Source organism: Opisthorchis viverrini (assembly GCF_000715545.1).
Source record: "Opisthorchis viverrini unplaced genomic scaffold opera_v5_112, whole genome shotgun sequence".
NCBI lineage: Eukaryota > Metazoa > Platyhelminthes > Trematoda > Opisthorchiida > Opisthorchiidae > Opisthorchis > Opisthorchis viverrini.
This window is the reverse complement of record NW_008751770.1, coordinates 686,937-702,226: the sequence shown is the minus strand read 5'-3', so window position 1 is coordinate 702,226 and position 15,290 is coordinate 686,937. Positions and strand designations below refer to the sequence as shown.

General features: G+C 40.5%; 1 protein-coding gene across 1 annotated transcript in view; it reads left to right on the top strand.

The window, feature by feature from the left end:
• T265_13880 (hypothetical protein) overlaps nt 1–11,848 on the top strand; it is a gene marked incomplete at both ends in the record, with an annotated part of 28,404 nt that extends 16,556 nt beyond the window's left edge. Inside the window, 4 exons of the mRNA XM_009170948.1 lie at nt 738–811; nt 2,298–2,431; nt 2,662–2,735; nt 11,820–11,848. Coding sequence (XP_009169212.1) covers nt 738–811; nt 2,298–2,431; nt 2,662–2,735; nt 11,820–11,848 — 311 coding nt within the window. The remainder of the gene's footprint in view (nt 1–737; nt 812–2,297; nt 2,432–2,661; nt 2,736–11,819) is intronic.
• Nucleotides 11,849–15,290: the final 3,442 nt, after the last annotated feature.

Sequence of the window (15,290 nt, the reverse complement as noted above, 5' to 3'; positions counted from 1 at the left end):
TCTGTGAAACCGAGCTAGGTGAATTGACTGTGTTTAGTCAGATCCTGCTGAATCATAACGTGCTTCAGTACGATACGTTGCGCTGGATCATAGGTCACAGGCTAATCTCCAGTACTACTTGTTGTCAGAGGTAGTTAGTTTGGCCTTCACACATATGGCAATCCTAAGGATCTTCTGCAGGCATTCCAGTTTCACCTCAAATTCAGTCACAAACACACCACACTCTGCCTTCCTAAATTCGCAAATGAGTCTGAGAAAATCAGTTGCCAAACTTGCAGCTCATCAGAAATTTCTGACTATAGAAGTTTCGTTACACGATGCATAGGAACCATGGTTCGACAGTGCAGGCCCTCTTCTGCTCATCTCAGGATAATTGAACGGATATCAGGCAGGGGGAGCAGCCTAATTTAATGACACCAAGATTGAGGGCTTTGAAGTTTTTAGATCAGTGTAATGCTACAGGTGAAAATCAGCGTAGGTGATGCTGTTAATCCATGTGTTTTATGTCTCTCGGAGTTGTGCAGCGCCATAGGATACTGTTTGTCAATGCTACCAGGGCCACCCAAATGTTCGTACTGGTCGGCATATAGTCAAATTAGTGACTACGATGGTAAAATAATAGGACTAATCCAGTAGTGTTTAAGATTACTTTAATTATAATTCGATCATAGCGTAAGGAGAACTGTAAAACTATCCATTCTACATGTGCACTGACCCGTGTTATCGTCTATTTTCAGTTGGGTTTAATAAAGAATCCGCAGACAATTCGGTTGGAAAGTTTAACAACGTACAACAAAGCTCTTTCCGGCATGTGAGTTGTGTATTTTTTCAGTTTACAGTAAAACCACCTTTCAAATGCCACTAAATTCAAAATCCCGATTTGTGTCAGCCGACCAGGCTATTCAGAATGCTTTCCTAATTGTTTTCCTCAATCGATCATGTTTCACTGAGTAAACACAAGTGCAACTTACTTTGGATCAGATTTCCATCATTCATAATTGCGCAATAACGTTTTCTTGTAAGTATGTGAAAAAGAAGTTTCTAATGACACATTCGCTCAGCTTACAATTCAGGTGGAGATTCACTGACACGGCCTGACCCATGTTTTCTAATGAGAATGTTTCCGCATGCAAATCAAAAGTAAAACGCTCAATGGCTTATCAGAATGGGAATTCCTACGTTCACGAGTTGAATATTTACGGAGAAAATCTGGTTTTTCATTGACAATGCAGCAAAACTGTCATCAGTCTAAACAGACTCCGCTAATATCAACAGTTTACCGCATTCAGTTAACGTTGTGCTCTAAAACAGGTTTGTCATTTTCGGACAAACAAACAAAACTATCATTTCGTTTCAGCTTCATGAAGTTGGCATCTAGTCTTCTCCCCCTTGGAATCTGTGTTCATTTCGCTCGTCGAGTCCAGTTGGACAGTTTTTTACTAACGATTAAATTAAATTAATTAAAAACTCATATATGGTCTAGTTTTTATGTAAACTGAGTGCAAAATTAATAGGAGAAAAATGAAATGTGATTCGAAATATGGCGCTGTTTGGTTAACGAAGTCCACTATGATAAGTGCTTTCGTCATTAGTGATTTACACTCCACGTACAACACAGTGTTACGTTTTCTTCATTGATTCTTTTAAGCTCCCCGGTGGATGAAGCACCTTGCCGTTTGAGTCATTCTTGAAGTTTTCGTCTTATATGACCCACTAAATTCTGGATTTCCATGCTACGAAAACCCACGCTGTTTTTATCTGCAGTTTTCATCGACGGAGCTAGGTTTTGTGATCGTAAGCCCAGAATTTATAATTTTTCCTCACAACCCGCGCACCGGTTGGTATTTACTGGATTTGTTGAAAACACTGCCGTCGAACTATATTTGCTGTGTCACTATCTTGAAGAAGTAAAGTTTTGCAGCTGATTGCAGAATAAGAACCGCCCTCTAAGGACAAATGCAACGAAATCATTATCAGCATCAAGATGTAAATTCGTCCGGATTGACCCTCCTGCGAACACTTAAATGCCACAGTTTCTCACCCTGAATGAGCTGTTTTGGATTTTAAATAAATCTCCCGAGGCTACTAGAGCTTACGTGTTGGGTGGTACTGTTTTTCTCTCAGGATGTTTTGGATACACTTAATTTTCCGAATGCTTACGCTACTACTACTGATGGATATATATAACAAACCAAAGTTTTCATGTTTGTCCATGATTCACCTGTTACACTGTGCTGTATTATTACAGGTGGTATGAACACACTCCCTTTATTCTTCCTCTTCTCCTTTTCTTCCAGAATTTACTTCAGCATGTCACGCTGACGTCCCCTTGTACAGTATGCAATTTCCCGGCGCAGGAAGGCTATTGTGTTTTTGGAAAGGTCTATCATCCCGGTTGCTTCAAGTGTTCTGACTGCGGGATGGAGCTGACGTGAGTAACTTCTCTATAGTGAACACGTTTTTCATTCGAACTTCGCCAGCCGTAATTGAATCAGTGTTCCTCAGTTAAATTGCACCATTCTCATATGCGGACACATAGTTTCTCCACGAAAGCAATACACACCATTTGACCCGGCGTTTATTTGCTGATTTTTGTTATGTTCATCATTCATCTTAATTATTTTATTATTTATCTACCCGTTTTTTTCACGTCCTACGCAGCTTGAAGAAGTGTCGGATAGTACAAAATGCCTTTTATTGTCCGAAGGATTGTCGAAGGATTACGAGTACAGCAAGTAAGGATTGCTCGGATTGTGTTGTAATTTCCTCTAAAGAATCCTAGTGTTCAGCTACTGTCACAAGCCGGCTATTTTCGTAGAATTTAGCTAAACATTCACTTCGTGATTTCTTACGCTTGTCGGATACTTTTTGCTGCATGAACAGATAGTTTTCATCTTACGCCGACAACTAACTTCAGTAGGCAGTGGAGCGAGTAGCTAAATGATTCGCACTTATAATTTTGAATTTTGGACAACTCCAAATAGACTGGTGTTTTGATTGAATGGTATTCAAAATCTTTACAAAATCTGAGGGTCAGTTAGGCCTGAAAGACGGCATTAAATCTAAGGACTTGGCTTCCCCAATTTTTTCACTTATCTTCCTACCAGTTTTCCTCATCAGATTTGCTGTCAGTGGCCTGATATCCAGGCCGTTCGAACATTATTCACCTACTGTGGTTCCGCGAATTCAAAAAGCTACCCCACTGTGGCTTGCGTACTACTGAGGGAGAAACGAAGTGGTAGCCGAGAATCTGCGATGGCGTAATTGGGTTCGTATCGCATAATATAGAAGGGAGTTCAAATGTTAATTGTGGCTGTATGGCTGTAGCTGAAGTCCAAGCCAGTGAACTGAATCAAGGACTGGTTTTTGGTTGATAGCCTTCAAGTCACTTGATAGGGGTTCCACTACTGAAAGCTCATACTGACCGACAACAGATGATTTTCCCAAGTATCCATGCGTCCGGCGTCGACTTTAAATCCACCACCCAAACATGGTCTCTCTAGGCTCAGTCACACGATTTGGCTCTTCATTTCACCCTCCAAGGTCGCATTATCCGTCCTTCTGAGCGGAACAATGTGAGCGGACCACTTTGAAGCTTGCACATTGATATTTAGATTTAGAAGTTCGGTCTGCGGGGACGTGTGTTCCCACGACTAACAATCACAGTTATTTTTGAGAAATACACTCATTTGCAAATCAATTTGATTTTCACGAGAGACTCATTTGAATCTCTCGTTTATGCTATTCTACAACTGAATGTGCTGCGCACAGGTCGCCCCATGATTCAGTTGGCACGATATTCGAGATATCGCAGTATATTTTTTTCATAAAGGAAACCACTCACAAGGTTGCTGATAACTCTTCGACAGCCCATGACCGCTTTCGCATTTTTGGGAGAGATTGCGGGTGAGAGCAGTTGAGCGAACAATGGCAAGGAGGAGGTGGCGAAAGGAGGTTCGAATGACTTACATGCATGAAGTCGTTGACAAACAAATATCACTCAGCAAGTCAATGGGAGAACAAAGAGTTTTGTTTCGGTACCCAGGCCCTGGCCTTTCATCCGGGAGTACGACCGAGTATTTGTTCAGATTCAGGGACTTCTTAATCTGACTCGGTTTTTTTCGAGTAATTGTGCTAGTTGAATAGCGAGAGGTGTATGGCATGACTGGTCACCCATGATGCTATTACCCACAACTAATGGGTTTTGAGCCGCACTGGGTTCTTGGCAATTTCTATTTGAAATTTTGCCATTTTGACCACTATTCTCTGATGGTCAAGGTCAATCGTTGATCAAAAAGAACTTCGGGTTTCCGGTGAAGGCTTTTGTAATCCACCCTTCTTGATTGGAACGCAGCATCGCTAGCCCCATTATTATAGACTTGCTGGTCTTCTTGCGCGACCACCGGGGTCCCGTGGAAGTTCATTATCAACAGCCTTGTGTTCAGTGTGAACCAATATTCCCCAGAAGCATCCATCGAGGCAGTTTGATTTAGCAAGGAATCCGACGACAGACATCACATCACGATTCGCTTGTTTGTTCGGCAATTTTGCCGAAATTCTTGGATGATGAGTATTTCGTTTCTCGACAAAAGTGACACATTACGTGATGCGAACATTTTTGCCCTACACATAGGCTATATACATGTTATATTTTTCTGAAAAAGCATAGGGTTTACGCTAAATTAGAAGACGCAGAAAGTAGATTTGTGTGAAGAAAAGTAGCACAAAGCTCGTTAAAAAGCCAATTTAAGGACAAATCGGTCGTCCATGCAATATATTGTGTAGAATTAAATTTGGTTTCTCGGCTATTGGTCGCTTCATCAGTACCTAGGCGTGCTTAGTTCTCGTCGCTTGCCAATATCGTGACCTAATTAACTGGTGGCTTATGTATAAAAACCTTGGACCGAATAAGCTTAGTCAACTCTTTCAGCGATGGCGATGAGGTCAGATACGTATGCCATGTTTTGAAGCGTGTCTTCGATGAGATAAACTAATTTAGGAGCCAGTTTGAGGCGCAACTTTCGTACCATGTTATGTACCACATATATTGGACAGGTATTTTTATTTATTTGAAGTCCTTTTCTCCGATGCAGACCTCAGCGCAGATACGATTCACCCTGTTGAATAGAGTCCTTATCAAGTCTCGTTTATGTGAAAACGGCGCGTATTTTAAGAAACAAGTATCTTTACACTGTGCGCTTCATCTTAAAATGCTTGGTTAACAGAGTTGTCAGTGCATCGTCTGGGTGAAACCACTAGGGATTTGTTGTAAACTGCTTTGCTGATTACAAGTAGATTATGTAGAAATGAATTCAATAGTGTGGAGTTTTCCAACATACGGAAGGATGGTAACTACCGGTGTATCACCTACACATTGATTAGAAAGCACTTATTCTTTGCGCAGTCATATGGAATAAAACGTCTTTTTTGCTGCTTACTGCTGAAAACTGACACGCCAACTTTTGTTACATATTGAGACCAAAGCTTCGAGGAGTTCAGTCGGGAGGGGTAATACACTATTCTCACTAGATGTGTATAGAAAATATATACACAGTATGCATATAAACTAAAATCTGTGTGGGTCGCAGCCTGGCTAAAAGCCCAGGATTTCCTGTAAGGGGACATTAATCAAACCAGACTTAAATCCACAACGTTACCCCTGATTTTGACTACTTCAAAACCATTTTCTACATGGTTCGCACCTTTTCGGAGCCTGTTTATCTATTTGAAATTTGTTATCCTGCTTAGAGTCCTGTTCGAATTCCGACGGTCACCTGCGTCTACAGTTACGGGAATGGAGGATTTGTCAGCCGACACTGCCGTGTATTATATTTGGATAGGTCACCTTTAACTTCAAAAACCGAAGCTAATTTTTTCCGTGGGGTAAAAGTACTATTTCTGAGGAGTGTTTTTTATTCCGGGCCATGGCTTTAGTTGTATGTTGTTCACTCACTGCATCATATTTTTGTGGGCTTTTTACAATGCGAAACTTTCAGGATAAGCCTGATTTTGACTTTCGGCTTGACAGACATGTAAATACACGGAATGATTCGCACGCTTTCATGTTAAATGGTCATCGATGAACGGCTTCATTTTGTTCTTCATCGAGTTGGCTTGGAAATCATCCTCATTTTGGACCATTTCAAATCACCCTGGTCCAGAAAGCCAACTAGAGTAACTAGCCAGTACGACGTTTGTTTTATTTCTGAATTTAATTACTGCTCGAGCACCAGACTAAGTTTATGCAAACAGTGCCGACATCTCATAGTTTCCTAGCAGTGATAAAATACTAAGTTTTCATTTGCCATCACTTGAGTTTGGGAGCGTGTGACGTCTTAACGAAAATCCAGGCTTAGCTGTTTTCTTTGGCGTTCTTACAAGTTTCCTATATATTTGCGTTCTTTTTTGGTGCGGTTTGATAACCGCTTTCAGGAGGCCTACTCCAGTACGTTATGCTAGCCTGTGTAGTAAGGCGGCGTCTAACAGCTCTATTTCGCCTAGATAACTGTGTTTCACTTAACTAATCTCACGCTTTGAATTGCACCAGCTCTTCTGCATAATTTTCTACGCATCACAAAACACTTTTTACATTTGTGCGAGCAAGAAACAAGTTTGAAACTTCCCAATGACTCCAGAAATGTTTTTAACTTCAGAAGTAGTGTCTTGGTGAATCTGCTTACTGCACAAACCTCATGCCGTATCAGAAGACTATTGGTCTTTATTTCGTTGTCGGATCGAGTTCGTTTCATTACCAATTTTTCAAATATACTGCCAAACATGGAGAAAAGCAACTTAGCTACGAAATTATTTTTTTACTCCTTTTGCCTCTTTTTTTAAACAGAAGCTTCAAGACGTGCGTTCAACCCTGAAGGGACCAGAGTAAGTTGCAGAGAAAACACTTGCTTCTTTTAAAAGGGAATTCATCTCAGATGTATATCCTTTAGCTAATTCGAGCGCCATCATCAAAAACCCTTTGAAACTTGTCGAATGCTGACGTTAGAACGTATCTCCTATCTTTTCCAGATAGTTTATAGCAAACCGGGCAACCAGTTGATTCTGATTAGATTAGCTCACAAGGACAAACATTCCTGCTAGGAGTGAACGAGTTTTCTAACTGAAGTTCTGCCTTGCGAGTTCATGTTTTATTCCCAGGTTTGACAAATCACTTGAACCGCACGTTCTTGGAAACACACACTTGCCGCTTTCTTTCTATTATAATGAGCTGGGTGTCATTGTAAACTTACAGTTGATACATATGTTACTTTCGGAGTGACATACTAACACCAATTCAGCGAAGACTTAGTCGTTGGTTTGCTGTATAAATTTACCGTAGCTTAATGTCAATGTGTTACTGACACACGTTGTAGCTAACAGAATAAAATTGACTTACCGTGGCATGCTTGGAAAAACGGAATAAATTATTCGTAATTTTGCACTGCCAGTTTGCTTGCCTGCATGCAACAGGCGGCTGAGATTGGTCCCCGGAAATGGACTCCATTCAACTCACCACTAACCAATCGTCCCAGTGGCTCAGTGGCGTCATGCAGTCTCAGCGCTATCGTACACTCAGTTTTGTTTTTATGATTTCACTGTGGTTTGCAAGAATATGGATGTTGAGGCTATTAGAAATGTTACCATTCACCCGCAGTTTCCCACATTCGCACTTCACGCTGCTCAAGGAAATAAGCCGCATACGTTGAGAGAAATGCGCTTTTGATGTTTATGGATAAATTGTTGCCTTAACCGTGCTCGTAGAAGAAAAAATATTGACACAAATGAAACCAAAGTAAAATCATTTCTGAATGACTTTTTAACGGCGTATTCCGTGTAAAGCTGTCAAGCTGGGATGATATCTTGCCTATTCCATTCTTACAGTCTTATCCCCATCAGAGGATGGCGAAGATGTAGGTTGGAAAAAAATACTCAGATCGGTTCCTTCAGTACAATGTTCTCGGCCACATCGGATTTCTCGATATTTTTACCGGTCTTTTCACCGGCTCGACGAAGCCCCGTTTCTCCGTAAATGAGCAGATCTTTCCAATACCACCGTTTGACGGAGTTGGTGGCAACTATTTCTGGGAGTTAATTTCTAATTTCCACTCCCTTTATTCAGCACGTTTTAAGAATGTATGGTTTATTACTGCCCTAATTTCAGACACACAAGTTCATCTTAGAAACTCATTACAGTATCTCCACCAAGGGATTTTCGATTAGACCTTTTTGGATCCAATTAGATCTGTAGATATTCACCTGCATTATAGCCTTATACGTTTGCGCTGATCGTGCCTCCAATGAGCGTCTGTAGGCAGTAATTTGATCATTCTGACTACTCACCAGTAGCTAGACTTTAAAGAAAGCATATTTGTACGGACCCCTACTGGAAAAACCAAGTCTTTTACTTGGGTAGACTTCGCATGGAGAAACAGCTTTCCTGTCTAAACGAGCACTTTTATTGGTTTCGTCGTGTACCTGATTGTCTAGGTAGTGCTCATTTCGCCCCAGTTAACTAAACGTGGTACATTCTAGTCACGTGGATATATTTCTCCCTTGCAACGACCTTACAATTGGGTGAAAACTTTTAAGTAATTCACCTTTATTCGGGGCTCTTGGAGTAGCTGTTTTCAGTTGGCTGCCTTAGTTTTGTCAACAGTACGTCCATTAGCGGGACCCACCCGTCTTTGTCAATTTACATTGCACCGTTAGAGGTAGACTGGTAATGTGAAAAAAGCTCAAAAAAGCTCAAAAGAAGACCTTGTCGCTATGTTGAGTGTTTGTATTCTATTGGGCTATTTAATTCTCCATTTATTCTGATTGGATCCTCTTATGTTGATGATTTTACGGTTTGAGAGTATGCTGATTCATAACAGATTGAAACAACGCCAATTGACAGTGGTCATTGGCCGGCACCGTGTTTCGGGAGAATCGCCTACTCGGGAGAAATGCCTACTCCGAACAAATCAAACACATGCTCATGTCTCAGTCATATATCATACATAAAAAAACATCCTACATCCTTCTATTGAAATCTAATTTATTTCATAGGTTTTAGATCTTTCCGTTTGCAAGGCCACAGCAGAACATTATGGCTTCACAGCCAATAGACCTCACCTGATTTCGTTTTTAGGGATAAATATTGACGACTGCTGGTTTTCCTAAAGTACACTCAAGGATGATCGGAACATTTCGTAGGTTTAAACACATTCCTTGTTCGGCGCTGAGAATGAGTGTAATTGGTTAATCGCCTCCCTGATGTGTTAATGTATTCGGTAGTTTAGCGAACCCTCACTGCGTCTCATTTGACCAGTGTAGAATTTGTAGGAGTAGTTGCAACAATGATAGCACATCTGCCTACGAAAGGCTCTGGCACATTCCTTCACTTTCTACCATAGGCTGCAAAAATCTGAGTCATTCGAATCTTTCATAAAACCTAATCGACCCACCTGTCATTGCACATGGGATAGTTGCGGAAACGTTTGAGAGGGATGTCACGGATCGGTGTTCTTCAGCGTACGCTTGTCATTGGAAAGTCGAAATGCCTCATTTTAACACCTGAAGACGTGCGACTGGGTTGCATAAGCTGCATTCTGCATCCGTTATCCTGTGGAAAGTGTAATAGTTGTTATCCCATCAATGCACTGTAATATCGTAGACTGATTATGGATAACGAATAATGGTGGAAAGATTTTCTCATTCCAACGAAAAAACTAAAGTTGTGCGCTGGATTGGGTTTGGGGTTTGGGTTCTAGTATCACTCAGTTTACATTAGTTTCCAATTACCGGCAAAGTTCGGCATTGCTAAATTGACTTTTATCGGAGGGTGCAAAATGTTTGTTGCAGCGTCTAGACAAGTTTTTGCATTCCTTGACGTATATATCTTGGATTTGGTACAATGCTAAGCTATCTTCGTGGCATTAAATTAAAGGATCATTGTGGTGTGCCAGGTCGTGCTTCTCTAAGAGTGTGTTCGAAAGTTTATAGTAAGTAAACCGTTACGAGTAAACATCATCGGCAGACGGCATGTGGTGGTTGAAATTAAGTGCATACGAGAATAACTATTGACGGTCTGAAAGTATATTGCGCCTGCAGAGCTCCCGATTCGTTGAAAGTGGGCATAGTAACTTCGATTAGCTCTTTGAAATATGACAAAAGACACACAACCTACACATTTAACCGCACGGTACCTCGGTACTGAAACCGTACCATGTGGTCGGATGCAAAATCTGTGATTTTTAAGTCAAACTTTCAATAAAGCAGTTTATTCTTCTAAAAAATTATGGGTGCCTGTAAATCGTTTTGGACACCGAGCTGTCACCGATTTTGTCCGGTGAGCTTTTTGTTCTCATCTACTTATATTTATGACTGAGCACCCAGAATCCACTCAGTAATAAATATTATGCTGCAAGTAAAGTCAGACTGCGATGAAGAATTTGGGAACACAATACGATAGGTTCTTCACGATTGAGCACCTCATAGGTATTTCACGAGGGATTCGAACAAACGAGCTTCGGATAGTCAGTAATATGAGACTTTGGAACTGTTTGTCGTGAGTGAGTAAAGTACGCAGAAAAGCTTACTATGACTGATCCAACCATTTCGGGAATCGTCAGTAATGCGAATGCCCCGAAAATGAATGCCCTTTCGAATACTCATTTTGGACATAAACCATACGACGACGGGTGACAGTGTGAAGAGCTAGCAAATGGAAGAGAATGAGGCTCGAAACTCTCCTATGTATCAATAAACCATCCCATTCAACACCACAATCTGGAGCTCAGAGGAAGGCCCACTTCATAGGATGAGTGAAACATCCTCTTGGGAGCTCGTCACTAGGGAAGTTAATCAGTACGTAACCATGTGGTACGGCTTCCCTGACTGAAGGATAGTATACCCACCCTGAGTTAGAGCTAATCACCCTGCTGATTAGCTGCTCGTATCCGAACTGTTCAGTGTTCAAATACTGACCAGAAGGTCACAGGTCTAAACCTCTCTTGAATTTCGTAAGTTTGACATAGGTGAGCTTTAGCTACAGAACACAATTCCTGTTGGGGACTGGCGACTTTTGGTTGGTTCTAAAAAACACCGGGCTAGTAGTGTTTGGTCCAAACTGCATTTAATACTTGATCTCACCAACCCCCAATCTAACAGGTGGCACCTGATCCGATGTTGGATGCCTTCCGCAATGACAATTACGACTTCGAAGTATATGCAATAATTCCTAGACAGAACTACTTCGGTTTGTCAAGCGTTAAGGATACCAGCATATCTTGTTTGAATTTACGTTCTGCATGTTAGTTTGTACATAGGGCTTCTATTTTTCATTTCGGGATCTTCAGAGATATCCGTGAGTTGTGCAGTTCCGTTGATTTCTAACAACGACAAAGCACCAATTCAGAGATTCTAGGCTTTTCAACATATATTAACATCTTTTAATAAGGAACTCTGTGTTAAAAGCTATCATAGTTTATTGAAACTTTTCGCCGTATTTCTACCACTTTGAAATCCAACCAGCGTTTAGGTTGGTTGGCCTGTAAAATATCCGTGTTCCAATATGTGAATAGTGGTAGAATATTTCGTCAGACACAGATATGTTTTAGTGTACCTTACCGTAAACATACATAATACACATCTACATTTGTCGGCGGTCTATTTTTCGGGCTGAAGATGGTTTCCTTGAACATTCTTAGTGGTAATGAAGCTAACCTAAATTAACCATAATTAATGTGAATTTTGGCACCAGCGTGTGCTCGTTTTTGGTTCTAAACAGCAAATCTTATGTTTCTTAGCACATAGCATTTACCGTTTTGCTTTCTGTTTTTCAGAACCACCACAAGATGCAATGTTGGTTTGACTGAAATTCCACCAAACTTTCCATCATTTTTTACTTGACTTTTTTGGAGTTTAACAAACACGCTCTTTTTATCGGCCTCGTTCTTATTCAACATTGGGAATAGTATGACTGGCGTTTCCTTTAATCGGAAAACAATAGAAAATGCTCTTTTAAATGAGAGCAAAATTTTAGTTGTCCTCATGTTTTTTCTCATGTTTCTTGTTTGAGAGTGCTCCAGAAAGTTTGGGCCTCGTGCAAAATGCTGATGCACAGGTAACTCACGATGTCATTCGCTGTTATTTACTGCTTACTTTCTGCAAGAAGGAAAATGCGTGGCTTGTGGCTTACTGGAGCCTTTTGTATTCAATGTTCCGAAGTGTTTAGAAATCGGAATTGTTTTGTGACGTGACCATCCGGTTAGTTAGGCGATTCCGGTAGGTTTTTAACTCAGACGATCAAATTCTTAGATCTACTTTGTATGTCACTGAGGTTAAAGCTGAAGGAAAAATTATTAATGTATCCAAACTTTGGGTACAATAGGTGCGCGGAATGCAGTTAGGTGACCACTGCAAACACGAATAACGAGTTACTGTCTTCGTGTTAACGTCTTAGTACTACTCGGTTTTAGTTTACCAATATTCGATAGCATGTCCAAGCATTTCAAAATCAGTTTCGAGGATTTTTTTCTTGAGGTGCAGAAACTTCTTTTCAAAATGGTATGTGAATGCAAACGTATAACCCAATAAGCTAAAGATTTGTTCTTCAGAGAAATGTCCAAGTGTTGCCTGATTCTCAGTTACGATATAAATGTTCTTCAAAAAGTTGCTTATTACGAGTTTTGGACCTTCCGTAAGAACTTACTGGTTGAAATGAGAGAACCTAACGAACAAGAAAATACTCAGGACAAGTGAGTGAAGACCTTCGACTACCGTTTTAGTTCTGCCACCGAGATGATAAAAACCTCTTAGAATTCAACGATATAAGTGATGATTGTGGGATGGCTTGATGGCTTTCTTTTAGTTTGTAGGGAATCGGAAATAAGTATTTCAGACAGCTTGGGGCGTGTTTTTTACACTCGCCAATGTCATTGGTGGTAGGGCCAACATTGCATGGCTTACAACGGGCAGCGAAACAGTCCTTTGGCATTTTAACTTCAAGTTTTCGCATTTAACACATTCACAAACGCAGCTGAAATGATCGAGAAGCTGGTAGATGCACAATCAGGAGAGCAGTTATGTGAGGATATTTTACACGGATGTGCACAATGACCTTAGGAAAAGACTGACGAGGTGACTCGCTTTGGCTGCCCATAGTTTGGTCGCGTACTTTGCACAACGCAACTCAACAGTGCAATTATGGAAAATGTGCTGTTAGTCGGACTTGAATGTTTTCCACCCCCACGTTTATGGTAACAGGCTATCGTGGAGCTGGAATTTAGCTGGGCGTATCACTCAACCGTGATCTTATGTGAAGCAACCTAAATCAGAGCAATTTTTGAGAGACGAAATCGTAAGCTGTCGCTTGGATTGTTGTAACAACTCCATGGGACATTGATGTATGATATCTGATATCTAATATGGAACAATGCCATTTTGCGCACTGTTACCTAGCGTTTAGTCTTGAGAAAATTCACCGACATATTCGCCGTTAATCGTTTACTGTATCCATTAGAAACAGGATAGCAAATGGCGTTCAGTTGTTTAGCGCACATTTTGTTGTCTTTTTTTTCATAGCACTCGCTGCATAGGGGCGGATATCCGCATTTGCGGATGTGTAATTTTTGTGATCAGTTTGCTCTTCAGTTGCTTGGGGGCAGTTTATACAAGAGGGAGATTTGAAAGCAGTTGGATTTAACCTGATAGCATTTGCAAACTAAAATTGCAGCAACCCAAATGCCACTGTCAGCCTGTTTCGTAATGTGTCGAACAGCTGATTAAATCAACTAGTAGCTGAAGTCTGGAAAATCAGTACGCAATCTTAAAAGTAGTCAGTAGTTAGCTGGTCTATTCAAAAAGTTCCATCCAGGTGCTTGCACCTCAGCATTAGTCGAAACACACCAGATCTCCAAAGACAATTTCGTACTCACCATTCACAAAAGTAAGGAGGAGGAAGCGTACTGTCTGATGAAATTACACGTATAAGTGGCCAAAAGTAACAATCGAGCATTTCATTCTTCCAGCATTTCTTTGTTGTCTCGTTAGAGCATAATTCAGCCGCCGTCGGTAGCGCGGCAGTTTTGCTTAGTCTTGCTCATCCATCAGGACCACAGCGCCCTCAAAGCAGTATTATCTGTTCAAAGCCAGAACAACTCGTGCAAAAATCTACCCAGTTGCCTGTTGGAATGGTCACTAAATTGTGCACACCATTCATAACCATCCTAATGCGGAATAAATATCGCCAGTTTGCCAGGGTCTTTCATAGATCACCTGGTGATTTCAGGTAAGATAACACATCCCACGCTTACAAAATGAGAGCTGACAAAGCATACGATCTATATACGATGAGTATAAAACGTTTAACGCAGTTTCTGATAGCGATGATTTACAAGGATCAAATGTCTTGGCTATTTCTACTTAAAGAAACTGCACAAAGTCTACCTTGAGGTTTCCAAAAACATTAAGCTCTGGCAAGCTCCAGTCCTGAGATGAATGGCATAATCCCTAGCACTTTACTGGTGAATAATTTTGGTGGAAATGTAGGGAACAAAACTAAAGTAACTATATGAACATATTTGGGTTACAAAACTACCTATGCCATATTTTAGTCATGAAATACGAATGCAAGGGTGTAGGGCTTTGTGGCTCTTTGAAAGCTTACTATAAACTATCGCCTGGTTCATCTTAAATCGTTCAACTTAAATGGAACAAACATCTGGATATTTGATGATAATTTCTATGACACAATAAGTCAACTGAAACCAAACTCTTCTTGTGGCAGTTGAAAGCGAAGAAAAGCTCCGAGCAACATTCACTGCCATGGCGCCGTTAAACTCTATTGTAAAACCGTTCCTGCAAATAAGTTTGGTTGTTAGTGTGATTGACCTGTTAAGAGCTGACTACAAAGAAAAAGTTTAGATAATAAAATTTGGAACGTAGTATATATATTGGTTATACAATAATTTATTCAAAGTTTTACAATTCTTAAGATCCATACAACTACCTTAATACATCAGCTTCTACATGAAGCAAGTAGGAAAATTTGTAGGTGAAAGTGTGTGTTACGATTCTTAGACACCCAGATGCGTTGGTAAAAGTAATAAATCAGATCATCCTCGTTCAATATGGAACAGTTTAAATGTTTAGTGTTTCGTACACATGGAGTGTGAATCCAAGTCATATCTGAGCCAAATACTTCAGATTGGAATTTTACGTTCCTTACCAAAAAAATTTAGGGTAACCGTATAAAGAAAACCAGGGAAAATTTGCGTGAAAAATATAGCAAGCTGGTGCATTCCGGATAAAAA